The sequence below is a fragment of the Taurulus bubalis genome (assembly GCF_910589615.1).
Source record: "Taurulus bubalis genome assembly, chromosome: 2".
NCBI lineage: Eukaryota > Metazoa > Chordata > Actinopteri > Perciformes > Cottidae > Taurulus > Taurulus bubalis.
Window position 1 is genome coordinate 46,074,337 of NC_136590.1, and position 17,252 is coordinate 46,091,588.

Below are 17,252 nucleotides of genomic sequence, written 5' to 3' on the forward strand. Positions count from 1 at the left end.
AAATGGAATATGTACATGTAGTATTGAGTATTCCATTACTTGCACTTCAGTAAATGTACCCTCTGATCCTGCACTTGAAGTTCAGATGTATTTATAATATTAAGACTATGAAAAACTGATTTGTTTCTTAATATGTATGAACACTTTTTCCCTGAATTGTCTCCAAACTCATCTCCTTCCCTGTCTCCTAAGCTGTTCCCTGCTTCGTGTCCTAGCTTGTCTCCTAGTCCGTCATGGTGGACATTGCCGTGAAGAGCGGCGCGGCCTGGAGCTGTCGGGAACGTCGGCTGTCCGGCGTTCTGCTTCCTGTTCGGCTCGGTGACGAAGAGGACCGCGAAGAGGAGCTCAGTCAGCCAGAAGGAGACGAGGCCGACAGGTGAGGAGCGTTAAGCTCCGGGGAAACTAGTTATCTGTGTGAAGTGTTTGTGGACACTTGTGTGAAATGCTTCTTTAAAAAAAACAGCGGCGGCGGCCCGGTGCTGCTGGAGCAGACGGAGGACGGGTCTCCGTGTCTCCTGACGCTCCGCTGCTCGCCCGGCGCCGCCATCGCCCGCCTGCTGGTCGTCAGCGAGGCTCGGACCATGGAGGCGTACGACCAGACGGGCGAATACTGCGGGACGGTGCGCGGGGAGAGGAGCGCCGGCGTCCAGCCAGACGGGTACGTTGGGCGGTTTAAGCTCTGATGACGTCTGCGTTGGACGAATGTTGAAGCGGCGTCTCTCTGCTGTTCACAGCTCAGACAGAGGGCCTTTCTACAGGAAGCAGCTGGTCCTGGAGCAGCCGGCCTCCGCCTGTGAAGTGAAGGTGAGCTGTTTGACGTCTGCGTCTCATAAACTCTCTGAGCCGTTATCTGTTTGTAATCCTCTGGTTCCCGGCGTTCCCAGCTGCTCTCGCTGGGCGGCAGGAGCAGTGTGTTGGTGCGGCGGGTCGTCGTGGGCCTCCGGGCGCCGCGGCCCTGCGTGGCCCCCCGGGGCCCCGGCATCGACATGCAGCAGGTGCAGTGTCTGGTGGAGGAGATGGGGACCAGCCTCTCGCCGGGAGCGCAGAACCTCATGGACATGGTGCAGCTCCAGCAGAAGGTGGGAGCAAAGGAGCAGTGAGTCACTCCGTACCTTCATGACCTCAGTCAGGGAGATTACAGCAGCAGCGAATAACGACGATGATGATGGACTTCATGTTGAAGGCAGAACCTTCACTCGACTTCTCGTTGATCTGCCATTAGCTTACGGTCATGGAAAACCTGGAAAAGTCATGGAATTTGACATGGAAATGGTTATTTTTCAGGCCTGGAAAAGCCCTTGAAAAAAATAAAAAAATATTATTTATTATTATTTATATTATATTGTTTTATATTATTACTATAATATAAAACACAACATAAATTATGTAATACATAATTTTAATCGTTTAATAAATGATTTATAAATTATTATTTATACAAAAATATTTATAAAAATGTATAACATTATTTATTATTATTATATCATATTTGCATCTTATTTATTATTATTTATATATATATATATATATATATATATATATATATATATTTATTTATTTTTTAAATAAAAGTTTAGTAAAAGTCATGTAAATGCGTTATATTCATGTGTTCATAACGTTCATTTACGCTGAGTTTTAAATAATTAAAAAAATATGCTTTTATAAGAAAGACTCAAAATATAAGCAGGCATACATACAGGCATCTATATAAATGTTTATTCTTTTAATCAAACTATTGTCTCATTCATTTGAGTCATTTAAGGTTTACTGTATGCTTTGTGTTCTCATTGTTAGTTTAAATACTACATTTACTCACTTTTTACTGTTTACACCCAGACTTCACTAAATGTTTGTAGTGGACATTTGGTTTAAAGTCCTGAAACCCATTGGTCAGGATGAACCCTGCGTTATGGTTCATATTTCTTTTCCTCCTGCCGTGACGCTTGTTCCTCTCCAGAACCAGACCGGCTCTCTCAGTGGCTTCCTGCCTCTCCTGATGGGCGGCGGCGTTTTCTCCGCTCTGGCTCAAGGAGCCGCCGCCAGCAACCAGCCGCAGCCGCAGCCGGCAGACCCCAGGGTACCAGTCACTATCATCTGCATTCATCAATGTCGCACGTCCAACTTCATGCCAGTGGAACGTTTGCATTTGCTGCACATCAGATAAATTCAGTGTTGTTTCCACCGGCTCAGAACGGAGCGATGTCGGACTCCTCCCCCGACCCGCTGGCTTCTGGAGGCGACGCCGAGATCGCAGGTGAGGAAGGTCATGTCTCTCCGGTCAAAAGGAGACTTACCTTTGTGCTGAGGCGTGTGGCGCTCTTGAAAAAAAATCACAATTCGGAATGTCTTTGAGGTTTTATAGATAGATTTTGTCTGGACCGACCTTCAGCGCAAGGAACACTGAAAGTGTAAAACGTGTTTTTTTTCGTAGTTTTTAAATGCCTAAATCTTCGCGTTGTGCTCGTCCATCTCTAGCGAGCGGCGAGGGCGGAGGTCCGGCGGGCCGCGCCCAGCTGGCGGAGATGATGTCCCGCCTCCTGAAAGGTGGCGGCCCGGCGGCCTCCGGCCCGGAGCAGCTGCTGCCGGCGCTGCAGAGCCTCTGTGGTCAGGTGACGCAGCTGAGGATGGACGACGCGGCGGCGGCGGAGAAGACGGCGAGGAACGGCTCGTGGTGAGTGACCTTCACGAGATCCAACACGACTCAATTGAACTTCATTTAAATTGCTACAATACCGCGAACCCTTGTGAGAAGAGGCCTTCCTGGTTCTAAAACAGCGTCAAACAGCTAGTGCGGAAGCTCCTGAACGTTTCAATACCCAGCATGCCCATATCGGCCAATGTTTTGCCATAAAATAAGTAATTTAAGTAAGAAACTCCTCTCTAAAATGCCAATGTTTTGTTTCATTGTGATTGTTGTTGCATATTCTGATTCTTTAGGTCCTAATCTTCCCATAAAGGTGTCTTCTGAGTGTGTGTGCTGTTGTTAAGGCCCTGAACCAAACAGTTTGAAAAAGCTCTGAGGCTCAGAATGAACATCTGAACTCATCTCCACTTGAATCTGTAATCCGGTGCAGCAGCTCCACCTTGTGTCGGAGAGACGTTACTGCAGCTAAAGACATGCTAAATAATAATACATTGCTGTTGTTGTTATTACTACTATACTATATATTCTATTAAATGATAATAACACTAATAGTACTTCTAGCAGAGATGGTATTTAGTGGTGTTAAACTGATCTTTCGCAGCACTTTCAATCAAAATATTTGAAGTTGCTGCTTCTCTTTGTATTGTTTGAGCTCGTCTGTTCTTAACTCAATGGAAGGTCGTTGTTGAGGTCGGCGTGGCTGAAACAGAGACTCTCTCATGGGACAGCCGTTGGTTGTGTGAGGTCGCTTTGTTAGCTGCAAGCTGACGCCCAAACACTTCCCACTGCCTCGCGGTAGAATATTCACTGATCTGCCCGGCAACGCGTATAAAACATCATAATTCATCAGCGTCGCTGCACGCGTGAGTCATTAAACGTGGAATCTGCGACGCAAAAGGCTCGGTATCATTTCACATCACTAGTTTCACTCGACGATAAGAGGAAAGCAGCGTTTACGAGCTGGTGCTGCAGAGCGCCGCTGCATAAAGAGGCTCTGTGACGGAGACGAGCAGCGCACGATCTGACTCCACATCCAGGAGACGGCGGCGGCTCAGAGGCGAGTTTCACCCGACCGGATCAGTGGAGTTTTAGGGTTTGAGTTTGACTCCAGAAGGCGGAGAGGAAGGATTGAAGTAAACTGAGTGCTTGCTTTAAAGATGCTCAGAGCAGTTTTCTAATTGTTTTAATGTCTTTATGACATGACTTTATTTGCTGTGGAGAAACTTTGAGATTAATGTTGTTTTGCATTCTGCATTGCATTCTAGTCCATGTCTTGCTTCTAGGTGCAGAAGCTGGTTTCTTACTCTTACTTCTACAACGGGTTGCTCACTAAACCTTCGCCAGTGATTTGTAACATAAAAATACCTCAACTGAAAAAAAAAAGAACCAGATGTTCAAAGCGCATCACCAGATGCTGTTTGTGACGCAAGAGGAAATGATCCCCGGCTGGTTGGGGTGAAAGAAACGCTGAGTCAGCTGTCTGAGAGCTTCATGCAAACAGGAATTAGGAACATGGATGCAGCAGGATGTTGGTTTTGGAGGTTTTTTCTCTGATGTGGCTTCAAAATATGACTCTCTCTCTCCTCATTTAAGTGCTTCATAAGCAGTTATTATATTTAACATGAGTCACAACTTGTACGAACAAGATCTGGTCTTAAAAATTGCTATTTTATTGTTATTCATCATGCAAAGGTTCAGCTTTTATCTAAATTCTTTGTTTAGAATATAAGTATTTGCATCATATTTCTTGTTCTATACAAGTTTTACATGCATGAGTAAACATTCTGCAGGGTTCACACGGAAAACCTGCAAGAGTCTTTTAAAAAAAAAAAAAAAAAAAAAAGTTTAGTAAAAGTCATGTAAATGTGTTATATTCATGTGTTCATGATGTTCATTTACGCTGAGTTTAAAATAATGAATATGCTTTTAAAAGAAAGACTCAAAATATAAGCAGGCATACATACAGGCATCTATATAAATGTTTATTCTTTTAATCAAACTATTGTCTCATTCATTTGAGTCTTTTAAAGTTTACTGTATGCTTTGTGTTCTCATTGTTAGTTTAAATACTACATTTACTCACTTTTTACTGTTCACACCCAGACTTCACTAAATGTTTGTAGTGGAAATGTGGTTTAGTCATGGAAAAGTCATGGAAATTTAGTGAAAATCATGGAAATTTGGTGGAAAATAATGGAAATTTGATTTAATCATGGAAAAGTCATGGACATTTGGTGGAAAATTTGATGAAAAGTCATGGAAATGTGGTGGAAAATCATGGAAATTTGGTTTAAAATCATGGAAATGTGGTTTAATCATGGAAAAGCCATGAAAATTTAGTGAAAAGTCATGGAAAGTTGGGTTAGTCATGGAAAAGTCATGGACATTTGGTGGAATGTTTGGTTTAAAGTCATGTAAAAGTCACGAAAATTTGGTGAAAAGTCATGGAAATTTGGTGAAAAGTCCTGGAAACCACTGGTCAGAATGTGTATGAACCCTGCATGGTGTGTCCGTGAAGGCTTCATGTCCTCTCACCTGGGGTTTCCTCTTCAGGGAGTGGGACTCGGCCATGGAGCGTCGCCTGGAGGAGATGGAGCGCAGGCTGAAGGAGCACGTGGACCGCCGCCTGGACGCCCTGGAGCAGAAGCTGGAGAAGGCGCTGCTCGGCGCCCTCGACCCGGCGGCCGCGAGCAGCTCGGCGGCGGCGGCGCCGCCGCCGGGACCCTGTGAGCGGACCGACCCGACAGCAGCCACGCACTGAGTCCTGCTGAAGGACCCGAAACCCTCAAGCCTTCAGACGAGACCTTAGTGAACAGAAATAGAAGAGAAAAAAGAGAAGAGAAATATTAATCCAATAACACAATTATTGCAATATTCTGCTGCAGAGGAACCTCTAACGGTTTGTTCGTTGTGTCGGTGGGGAAATAGCAAAACATGCTTCGTGGCTGCATTGCATCCTGGGAAAGTTTAGCCATATGGGGAAAGAAAAGTACCTGTAAGTACATCACCAACAGCAACAGTCCGTTTTACTATTAGAATGACGTGAAACATGTGGTCTCATCCAGGTTTCAACATAATAATAATAATAATGTACATGCGACACCAGCTGAACATTTATTTATTCACGTTGTAATGTAAACAGTTTGTCCTCCAACATGTTCTGTAACTGCACTGATTAATCACACGCAACTGTTTGGACCAGTAAGTTTGGTTTGAATCTCAGAATGAACATGTATGTATGTATAAATATGTATGTATATGTATATATATATATATATATATATATATATATATGAGACGTGTAACTGATCAAAATGTGTTTTAATACGACACGGTAATGTTTGAAATAATGTACTGTAACATGAAGTAACATTGATGGTTTTATGCTGATATTAAAAGCAATAAAAGTATATATTTATACACATGAATACTCTTGTTTTACAAGTTTTATAACAAAGAGGAGTAAATTACAACGAGAGGAAAGAAAGATGATTCCTTTAAGCAAGCTGGGGGACATTAGAGGAAATGGGACATGAATGAGTTATGTGAATCTCATTTTATGCGAAATTAAAGTTTTATAAAATAATTTCCCATCAGCAGTTCATTTCACCGTGACGACCAGAACCAGCAGAGCGTTGCCGTTGGGTTCGGTGTCTTTGGGCTCAGAACACATGAGTCAGAAAATACTTTCAAGAGCCGACGGCGCTGATTTAAGAGGAGAGCGTCGCCCGAGAGTTTCCTGGAAAGATCAAATCATCTTGCTTCCAGTAAGGCTCAGGGTTTTGACCCTGGAGGTCACCTGGAGGTCACCTGGAGGTCTTTGCATGCGCTGAGTCCGGCTCCACACCTGAAGGACCCGGTCCAGCTGGCAGCAGCAGAGAGCTGCAGCGGGTCACAGCGACTCATGAGGTGATGTGCAGATGTTTGTGGAGGAGAAGACACGGAGTCAGCAGCTGAGCATTCTGGGAGGAAACCTGCTCTGTCAATCAGGTCACTGGTTCCATAACATCTCATCCAACTGGGGTCGGAAAGAAAGAAGCTCTCCTGCTCCTCTTCTTCCTCTTCTCCTCCTCTTCTCCTGCTCCTCTTCTTCCTCTTCTTCCTCTTCTCCTCCTCTTCTCCTGCTCCTCTTCTTCCTCTTCTCCTCCTCTCCTGCTCTTCTTCTTCTTCTCCTCTTCCTCTGCTCCTCTTCTTCGTCTTCTCCTCTTCTCCTGCTCCTCTTCCTCTGCTCCTCTTCCTCTGCTCCTCTTCTTCGTCTTCTCCTCTTCCTCTGCTCCTCTTCCTCTGCTCCTCTTCTTCGTCTTCTCCTCTTCTCCTGCTCCTCTTCCTCTGCTCCTCTTCTTCGTCTTCTCTTCTTCTCCTGCTCCTCTTCCTCTGCTCCTCTTCTTCGTCTTCTCTTCTTCTCCTGCTCCTCTTCCTCTGCTCCTCTTCTTCGTCTTCTCTTCTTCTCCTGCTCCTCTTCCTCTGCTCCTCTTCTTCGTCTTCTCTTCTTCTCCTGCTCCTCTTCCTCTGCTCCTCTTCTTCGTCTTCTCTTCTTCTCCTGCTCCTCTTCTACAGAGTGTGGAAGCTTTAGCATAGTTTAGTTTAGCAAAATTATCCTTAAGATGGTAACTGGATGCCACTTTAAAGTCTCCATATTAATAATATGGATGATATGTGAAGTATAATATGATATTACAGCTGACACAAAAAGACATTTGCAAAGATATGATATATGATCCCCAATAGTCTTTCTGTTATCTCTTTTAAAAAAACGTTGTGCCCCTATTTTTAGCTAGAACTATCAAAGCCTGAGTAATTTGAGAATATACCATTTTGTAGTTTGTGCAGACAAATTATTAAGCTATACTATGAAGACAATAATAATATAATAATATAAAAGCAATGTAAAACACTTTTGGGCTATTTTGCTTCCATAACTTGCTTCTTTTTGACTAGTGGAAAGAAAAGATCAAAAATACTCAATACGGTGTTTAATGTCAGTAATGAACTGGTTTCATGTCAAGTTTAATGTTAAACTTGGGAGGGTTCACGGTGATATCTAAATAATTTAATAATAATAATAATGTTGAAACCCTTAGAATCTGACCCGAGTACAGTAACACACAAACCCACTGCTCTAACTTACATCAGCTGGCCTCCATCAAGCTGCACAGAGAACACATCGCTGACCTCACTGTGTCGAGTGTTACGCAACACCGTCGCTCCAGTGGGCCTCCACACACACACACGCACACACGCACACGCATACGCACACACACGCACACACACACACACGCACACACACACGCACACGCATACGCACACGCATACGCACACACACGCACACACACACACACGCACACACACGCACACGCACACACACGCACACACACGCACACGCACACACGCACACACAAGATGCTTGAGGGATGAAGGAGTTATTTTTCTCCATCTCCTTGTGAACGGAGCTCGGCTTCTGAGTTTCTACTCAAACACATGTTTATTCATCTGTGATCAGTTACTATAAACCCAGTGTTGGCTTCATTGGTTTCATATGGAGCGTCTATGTTTGTCGTATCACAGTGAACAAAAGGGAGCAGGACCCAAAACACAGCACAGTGGAAATGAACCGATAATTGGGGGAAATGGGAAGCAGGTGAGCTGTAAAAACAACATCAATAATTTCCTAATGAACCTAAATGATGAACATGTTTGCAAACAGTTGCTTATTTGTGCAACCGGCAGACACACAGAGCAACATCAGCATTTATTTGGAGTCCTGTCACCGGCATCCGGATCATTTGAAGTACAACGTTCTCTCTTTTTAGCTTTAGTTTTTGGTCTCAACCGACTTGAACGTGTGTTCAGAAGCATTCAGGAATGTTTGTCTTTCACAAAACGTGTGTACAGTTGTGGAGGATATTCAAAATTATACTTGTTGTTATTTCCTTTTGGATGATTGAGGATCTTGTTTGAGATCTAATATTTATTGACATTGTCAACAGTTTGGAAAATCATTTTATTCTCATTTTTTGAAAGATTGGCATCAAACAAACAAGGACAAAAATACTATTTAAAAAATAAAATCCCATCAAGAACATACACAACCAAACAGAACTACGGTAACCTGCAGTTAAATCATCGTATAGCGACAGAGGGTGAATATAAAAGGTCTGTGATGATGGAAAGTACCGTAAAGGTCGGGTTATAAGCCGCTACTACCTTCAGTGGTTGTCGTCACTGTAGCCAGCTAGCGCTGCTGCTAGCTCCCCGCTAGCGCCCCGCTGTAGCCAGATAGCGCTGCTGCTAGCTCCCTGCTAGCAGCAGCGCTATCTGGCTACAGCGGGGAGCTTGCGGGGACAACCATTGAAGGTAGTAGCGGTTTAAAACCCGACTTTTACGGTAAATTGGGACTAAAAGAAACACTTATATGAGAAGTATGATTATGGGGATGAAGCCTCGTTCACGGGGTCATGAAGTGCGTGTGAGCGTATCAGCGTGGAAGAGCAGTGCTAATAATCACAAGTCTGTAAACGCAGGTGTGGCCTCAGAGGCACACGACCCTACTGGCTGCTGGGATTTTCAGAGCGTTCACGACTGGTTGCAAACCACTGAGAGCCAGCTCGGGATCGGTCGACTGGTCGGGGTCGTCGCTTGTCTGCTCGTTCGGCCGAGAGGTCACGGTTCCATGTCCTCGGGGACGATGGTGACGAGGACGTCCTCGTTGCCGCGCCTCACCACCGTCCGCAGCGTGTCGTCCCGCTTTATGGCCGCGCTGACGTCGCTGGCCGAGGTGATCCGCTCGCCGTTGATGCTGATGATGACGTCTTTCTCCTGCAGGCCCGCTCTGTTACCGAGAAAGAAGGGCGGGATGTATCTCATTTATAACTTTTCCCTCAACAAAAAATATGTGCATACTCCACTTGGCACTGAAAACCTCTTTTTTGGTAATACAAAATTATTTGTTATAGCTGCATTAGATTATGTATTCAGTTGTGTGTGTGCATCCCTACATCTGTCTGTCAACTGAGCCAATCAATTTAATATTTGTCGTGCTCATTCATGACTGTATGCTCAGTGGCCTCTTGTGGTTGCAGCGACTCACACTTTTTGCAAACACGATTTATTAAAAACATGTTTTATTGACTGTTTTATACCATCATTTCTAGCTCTCTTGTTTTGCAGCCCGAGGTAAAACAACTGCATGTATGTATGTGTATAATTGTAGCTTAGCAAAGGACAAACAGAAACAAGCTGTTTGAGCTAACAGAGCTAGCAGCTAACAGAGCTAACAGAACAGAGCTAACAACAGAATTAACCAAGCTAACAGAACAGAGCAAACAGAGCTAACAGAACAGAGCTAACAGAGCTAACAGAACAGAGCTAACAGAACAGAGCTAACAGAACAGAGCTAACGGAGCTAAACACAGCAGGACTGTGAGGCAGAGGAAACGTGAACACAGTCAACATTAAGTTACATGGTGAACTGTAGTTGAGCTGCTGCAGACATTTGCATGGATTAAAATGAGAACACTGTGTCAACTCTACTCGTCCAGTTGCTTATGTAGTCACTATGAATAATGTTTCACAGAAATGTTTTCAGGGCCTTTACTTCTATAATTAAAGCAATACCTTCAACGCAGAGGCTGCAGAGAAGATGAATCAGAAATCTCTGGACTATGACTGAGGCGGTTTGTCCGCCCTGCCAGAGGGAGTTGGGCGTTCTGGGTGGGAAACACTCATGATTCTGCCTTCGCTGCCAGCTTTCAGCCTCGTTCCAAATTCAAAACAGCAGCTTTGAAACCAGAAATGAACTTTCCACATCCTGCAGTCCTCACACACACACAGATAGTTCAAACCTAATAAATGTGCTTTCATCCAGCTCAGATCACCCTGACTCCCGCCTGTGTTCACAGAAACCCGTCAGACAATAAGAAAACAAACTGCTGTCTTCTCTTGCTGCCAACAGGCGTTTCATGTGGAGACCAAAAGGTTTTCCTGGGACAAAATACATTATATATTCGGCATGAAGGAAGTGATAGGAGACACTCACGCCTCAGCTGGAGTCCGGCTGATGACCTCAATGACGTACGCCCCGGAGGTGATGTCCGGGAAGTCTGGCTGCCTCTCCTTCAGCTCCTTAGCCAGCCTGACAGGAGGGAAACAACCAAAACACCAGCTCTTAATTCCACTCCAAGGGTTGGTGCATTGTGACTCATTTTAAAGTGCAGCATGTAGAGAGCATTGCTCAAATTAATTGTGGTAAAACTTGCAAATTTCAAACTTTGAAAAACTGCAACTATCATCAATACGTACTCACTGGATCAGTTTGTTGAGGCTCCTTCTGGACACCAGTTGTAAATTATGACATTTTTCAAATCCACTGACCGAAATATATGTTGTATATTATTGTTTGCTTACAATGAAAATTAACATTAGATCATTCTCACAGTGAATATTTAGCAAAGTATTGCTAGGAAATGGTGCTGAAAACACACAAATGGCTGTTTCTTGCACGAACTGGAAAACTTTTCAAGGACTCTTCAACATGTAATAATTTATAAAAAATTAAAAAAAGACTGCATTTATGAGCTATGACGAGTCAACGGAAGTAGAAATAAAGAATGACAATATCAGATTTGGCTCTGTTAGCTCTGTTAGCTCTATTAGCTCTATTAGCTCTGTTAGCTCTGTTCGCTCTGTTCTGTTTGCTCGGTTAATTCTGTTCTGTTAGCTCTGTCCTGTTAGCTCTGTTAGCTGCTAGCTCTGTTAGCTCTGTTAGCTCAAACTGCTTGTTTCTGTTTGTCCTTTGCTAAGCTACAGTTATACACATACATACATTTTCTTTTCTAGAAATGAAGCAACGGTGAATTTGTCAAAAAGAAAAAAAATATATAACTGTGACCAAAATGTAAAATGATTTCCAGGACAGAGAGAAATCAATCTCTAAAGTGATGATATGTCTAAAATAAAGTAATTCGTATCATGACGGCTAGCAAATGATTGAATAAACCACACCGTCGTGTTTTTCTTTTACACCACAGGATCTGATAGAAATGCAAAAGATAATGTAAATAAATAATAATATTCCTTCATTATCATATGATGATTATTTTTCCACAAAGAGCAACCCATTCCCTGATGTGTACATTTACATGATGTCATCAGAAACTTACGCTGAAGTGAGACTCATCATCCTGACGCCGATGTATTTCTTCTTCTTGTATGTTTTACCTGCAGAACATGAGGAATGTGAATCATCTTCTTCTTTCACTCTATTTATCTTTTCTGTAAATCAAACTCAGTAAAGTACGGAAACACAAACAGCGTTGCTCTCTGAATACTTTCCACGTTTTAAAATCACATGGAAGGAAACACTTTTTTACTTTGTTGGTGAAATAGTACTTTCAAATGTGCATCCTACTGAACCAAATACCTTAGAAAACATAAACTGTACTGGCTGAAAGAAGTGCACTTCCTGTTTGTTCTGGAGGAGTCAGATGCCTTTAAAGTGACATCACAGTCTCTGTTAAATGAAGCGGGGGCCGACCTTTGGACCGCCTCTCGTGGGACTCTGCCAGGAACTGTCGGATCTTGTCGGAGGGGATGGCGAAGGAGATCCCCGCCGTGACCTTCAGGGTGTTGATGCCGATGACCTCTCCGTCCTGCAGGACACGGGTGACAGTCTGTTCAACGGCGTTTCTTTAACACCGACGTTGTTCTACGTTTTAGTAACGCGGCAGACACAAAACCAGCTGATAATCAGCTGCAGCTGCGGACAGCGACTGTTTGCCAAACATTACTGACACTATTTACTGAACAAGGACTTCAGGGTCTTGGTTTCTGTTCATATGAGATTATGTATCACTCTGTTTCGCAACATGTAGTTATGGTCCAAGGAATGTGAAACTCTTATTTTCTGTCGCTGTTAACCTGTTAAGCCCTAGGACCCTTTTATATCAGGAAAATCAAGAAGAAATCATGGTATAAATCCCTCCCCCCCAAAAAAACAAACATGTTCGGTATCAAATTAAACATAAAAATCAGGGCTACTATAATATATAATCCCGATGTACAACCTCTAAACACAACTCAAACAATAAATAGGATTAGGGGTTATGGTTAGGGCTTAAAGGGCTACAAGTTAAATGAACTTGAATCTCAGGGTGAGAGGAACAAAACACGGCTTGTTTATGTTTAAATTTACCTATGATATACAATAAAATACATTAAAATTAAGAACAATTGATTATCACCACCCTATTGTCATATTTAACATCTTGGTCATGTCAGTTACAGAAATATTTGAGTCCTGGACAACGTGCTTCATATTCAAATTAATCTGGACACACACACACACACACACACACACACACACACACACGCACACACACACACACACACACACACACACACACACACACATACACACACACACACATACACACACACACGCACACACACACACACACACGCACACACACACACACACACACACACACACACACACACACACACACACACACACACATACACACACACACGCACACACACACACACACACACTCACACACACTCACCAGATTGACTAGTGGTCCTCCTGAGTTGCCGTACTGCAAGAAAACAAATAAGCAAAGGAAGAATGTAAAAGCAAAGAAATCACAGCAGGTTTTCAAGCAAATTATTTCTGATACGATATAGAAACATCGTGAACTATTTTTGGCAGATTGGTGACGATGCAATAGAGCATCAGCTTCTGTGGTTTGGTCATGAAAGATGTTTAAAGTTAGCCGATCAATGCAGATCATTTAAATTTACATACACAAACATGGTTATAAACACAAACAATTTGGGTTGTGACATGCTCAGTGTTGCAGACTTTTGAGAGCATCGTTGCTGAAAATCATGACAAAGACCTGTCTGTCTCTCTCTCTCTGCCTGTCTCTCTGTCTCTCTGCCTTCACTCACGTTGATGATGGCGTCGGTCTGGATGTAGTCTATGTCGGAGTCCAGCAGGCCCAGCTCCCTGCCTCCCCTCTGGGTGGTGCTGACCACGCCGGTGGTCACGGTGTTCTGCAGGGAGAACGGGCTGCCGATGGCCACCACGAACTCACCGGGACGCAGGGTGGACGAGTGGCCGAGCAGCAGCACCGGCAGCTTCACCTGGGAGGAAGAGAGGGAGGAAGAGAGGATGAGAGGGAGGAAGAGAGAGAGGAGAGGAAGAGAGGATGAGAGAGAGAGAGGATGAGAGAGAGAGGAGAGGAAGAGAGGGAGGAAGAGAGGATGAGAGGGAGGAAGAGAGAGAGGAGAGGAAGAGAGGATGAGAGAGAGAGGAGAGGAAGAGAGGGAGGAAGAGAGGGAGGAAGAGAGGATGAGAGAGAGGAGAGGAAGAGAGAGAGGAGAGGAAGAGAGGGAGGAAGAGAGGATGAGAGAGAGGATGAGAGAGAGGAGAGGAAGAGAGGATGAGAGAGGAGAGGAAGAGAGGATGAGAGAGGAGAGGAAGAGAGGAGGACACAGAGAGAGAGAGAGAGAGAGAGAGAGAGAGGGGAAGAGAGGATGAGAGAGAGGAGAGGAAGAGAGGGAGGAAGAGAGGATGAGAGAGAGGAAGAGAGAGAGGAGAGGAAGAGAGGATGAGAGAGAGGAGAGGAAGAGAGAGAGGAGAGGAAGAGAGGATGAGAGAGGAAGAGAGAGAGGAGAGGAAGAGAGGATGAGAGAGAGGAGAGGAAGAGAGGATGAGAGAGAGGATGAGAGAGAGGAGAGGAAGAGAGGATGAGAGAGGAGAGGAAGAGAGAGAGGAGAGGAAGAGAGGATGAGAGAGGAGAGGAAGAGAGGAGGACACAGAGAGAGAGGATGACACAGAGAGAGGAAGAGAGGATGAGAGGAAGAGAGGATGAGAGAGAGGAAGAGAGGAAGAGAGGATGAGAGAGGAGAGGAAGAGAGGATGAGAGAGGAGAGGAAGAGAGGAGGACACAGAGAGAGAGGATGACACAGAGAGAGGAAGAGAGGATGAGAGGAAGAGAGGGAGGAAGAGAGAGGAGAAGAAGAGAGGGAGGAAGAGAGGATGAGAGAGGAGAGGAAGAGAGGATGACACAGAGAGAGGAAGAGAGGAAGATGATTGAGACAAAAGAAATCAAACAGACTGATTCATCTGTTTCTGATTGAAACAGATGAACTCACTTTCAGAGCAGGGACTTCAGTTTGGAAAGGCTAAAAAAGTAAAAATATTTTCCTCCAAACTCTTCAAATGCAGAGTATCACGTCGTGTTTATCATCTAGGTATAGGGCCCCTCTCTCTCTCTCTCTCTCTCTCTCTCTCACAACATGTTCCTTTATTCCATTCATAAAAATCCCTCAGCAACGCTCCAATAAAAGCAGGAAGTCGTCTGTAATATTATATCCGTGTAGTTTTCTCATCTTTTTCCATCGCATCAACTGATTCTCAGAGAAACACTTCAGTGTGTGTTCATGAGTTTTCTGTGTCATATAACGGTGATTACTCCCTTATTTTCGTGACGGATCCGATGTGATGTAACTTGAGTAACTCCTGCAGCGCATGTGTGGGTCCTCAAGTTCTACATCCACACCTCTCATTAGCAGATTGAGCCAAGTGTTCTGGTGAGTGACATCAAAATGTGCAGGACGTTGCAGCTCCGACAAGTTATGTTTTTCCAATGCATGAATTCTGTGGAAAAAACCCTGACTTCCTGAAGGGACGCTGCACCGAAACAAAGAAGAAGAAAAGACGACTGGGAGGACCCCGCATGATATCGTCTTTCACGAGTCACGACATTATTTTGCTGAGCCGCCTCGTCTCAAATATCCCACCCAGCTAAAAATAAAAACTTTCCATTTAGGGAATGCTCTCCCAAAAAGCAATAAATACCTGATTCTGTTTTGGAAAATAAAAAAGTGTGTCTGAGAGAAGGTCGTAAAACAGCACCAAGAAAGAAAGGATATCATGAAACTGAAGGTTTCTTGCATACAGTTATAAACAAATATCCCCTTATTTCAGGCTTTAATTCTCTCTTTTAACTTCCTCTTGATTACGTTGTTTCAGGGGTTTCTCTGATTTCTGGCCAGGATTCATTCCCCAAGATTAAAACAGAAATCTGACCAATACAATAAAGCGACTATCTCTGGGACGAAGCCAAGACCTTCTGCAGACTGTGAAGAAGAAACAGAACCGTGAGGAGCGAATGATGGCCGGTGGAAGAGAGGCTCTCTGGGCTCACCGGAGAGTCGATCTGGATCAGAGCGATGTCGGCCTTCTCGTCCACGTCTTTGATCGTGGCGTCGAACGTCGCTCCGCTCTTCAGCTCCACCTGGTGGACGAGTTCATGTTCATGTGATGCTGTTCAGGTCTCATGAGTTATGATGTATGTGGTACATTTAGTGTGTATGTAGTGTACACAGAGACACACACACACACACACACACACACATACACAGACAAACAAAGACACACACACACACACACACACACACACATACACAGACAAACAAAGACACACACACACACACTCACACACACACACACTCACACACACACACACACTCGTCATGTTATCTCATCAAGGTCACAATGTCTTGAAATTAGTTGCCGTCGCTGACAATGTTTGTTTCAACCATGAAATGAAATATGACAAACTAGCTGCGACATTAAAATGCAATGTATCACAAAATCACACAATCTGAGCACGTTGTGTGCTCAGATTGTGTGATTTTGTGATACATTGCATGTTAACGTCAGGCTGCTCTCGTACCTTGACCCGGTGCTTGTTGGCCACCACGTGGGCGTTGGTGACGATGAGTCCGTCTTCGGACACGACGAACCCCGAGCCGCTGGCCACCGCCACCTCCCGCTTTGAGAATATCATCCTGAGCGGAAGGAAGGCGGGAGATGTCTCAATCACATGACTTCATGTCAACTAAATATACATTTATTCTCCACTGAACTACGAGAGGAAGCAAGTGATGACTTCAAAGACAGGAATCAACTAAACTAAACATCCACAGACGCACTAGCAGCTCAAACATACACATAAAGCAATCTAGGGGGCAGGCGGAGCGATTGTTATATAAAACTGTAAATCATAGCTTGTTTTATGAAAAAAAGCCCAAAACTGCTGTATTTGGATGTATTGAACACCATAAGTAATATACAAGTGAAATATATGGTTCGGCACATGAACAAATTAAAATTCACTTTATCAAAGTCAACTTTTGCAGAGAGAATGTTCACATATTGAGTTATGATTTGGGTTAGAGAATGTTCACATATTGAGTTATGATTTGGGTTAGAGAATGTTCACATATTGAGCTATGATTTGGGTTAGATAATGTTCACATATTGAGCTATGATTTGGGTTAGAGAATGTTCACATATTGAGCTATGATTTGGGTTAGAGAATGTTCACATATTGAGCTATGATTTGGGTTAGAGAATGTTCACATATTGAACTATGATTTGGGTTAGAGAATGTTCACATATTGTTTATGATTTGGGTTAGAGAATGTTCACATATTGAGTTATGATTTGGGTTAGAGAATGTTCACATATTGAGCTATGATTTGGGTTAGAGTTGGACCTTACAGCTGCATCATTTCAAAGAAATAATCATCCTGA

At 43.8% G+C, this 17,252-nt stretch overlaps 2 protein-coding genes across 2 annotated transcripts in view; one reads left to right on the top strand and one right to left on the bottom strand.

The window, feature by feature from the left end:
• Window positions 1-233: 233 nt before the first annotated feature.
• On the top strand, window positions 234-6,144 carry cUnh10orf88 (chromosome Un C10orf88 homolog; the record flags this gene model as incomplete). The annotated part of the gene is made up of 8 exons (XM_079237559.1): window positions 234-376; window positions 464-658; window positions 735-804; window positions 885-1,079; window positions 1,958-2,077; window positions 2,191-2,254; window positions 2,476-2,671; window positions 5,198-6,144. The coding sequence occupies 8 exons, from the start codon at window positions 234-236 to the stop codon at window positions 5,403-5,405; spliced, it is 1,191 nt and encodes a 396-aa protein (XP_079093685.1). The 3' UTR covers window positions 5,406-6,144.
• Window positions 6,145-8,627: 2,483 nt separating this feature from the next.
• LOC306753657 (serine protease HTRA1B-like) overlaps window positions 8,628-17,252 on the bottom strand; it is a gene marked incomplete at its 5' end in the record, with an annotated part of 11,531 nt that continues 2,906 nt past the window's right edge. Inside the window, 8 exons of the mRNA XM_079237552.1 lie at window positions 8,628-9,473; window positions 10,680-10,775; window positions 11,803-11,860; window positions 12,177-12,291; window positions 13,207-13,239; window positions 13,595-13,789; window positions 15,859-15,948; window positions 16,390-16,504. Coding sequence (XP_079093678.1) covers window positions 9,305-9,473; window positions 10,680-10,775; window positions 11,803-11,860; window positions 12,177-12,291; window positions 13,207-13,239; window positions 13,595-13,789; window positions 15,859-15,948; window positions 16,390-16,504 — 871 coding nt within the window. The 3' untranslated portion in view covers window positions 8,628-9,304. The remainder of the gene's footprint in view (window positions 9,474-10,679; window positions 10,776-11,802; window positions 11,861-12,176; window positions 12,292-13,206; window positions 13,240-13,594; window positions 13,790-15,858; window positions 15,949-16,389; window positions 16,505-17,252) is intronic.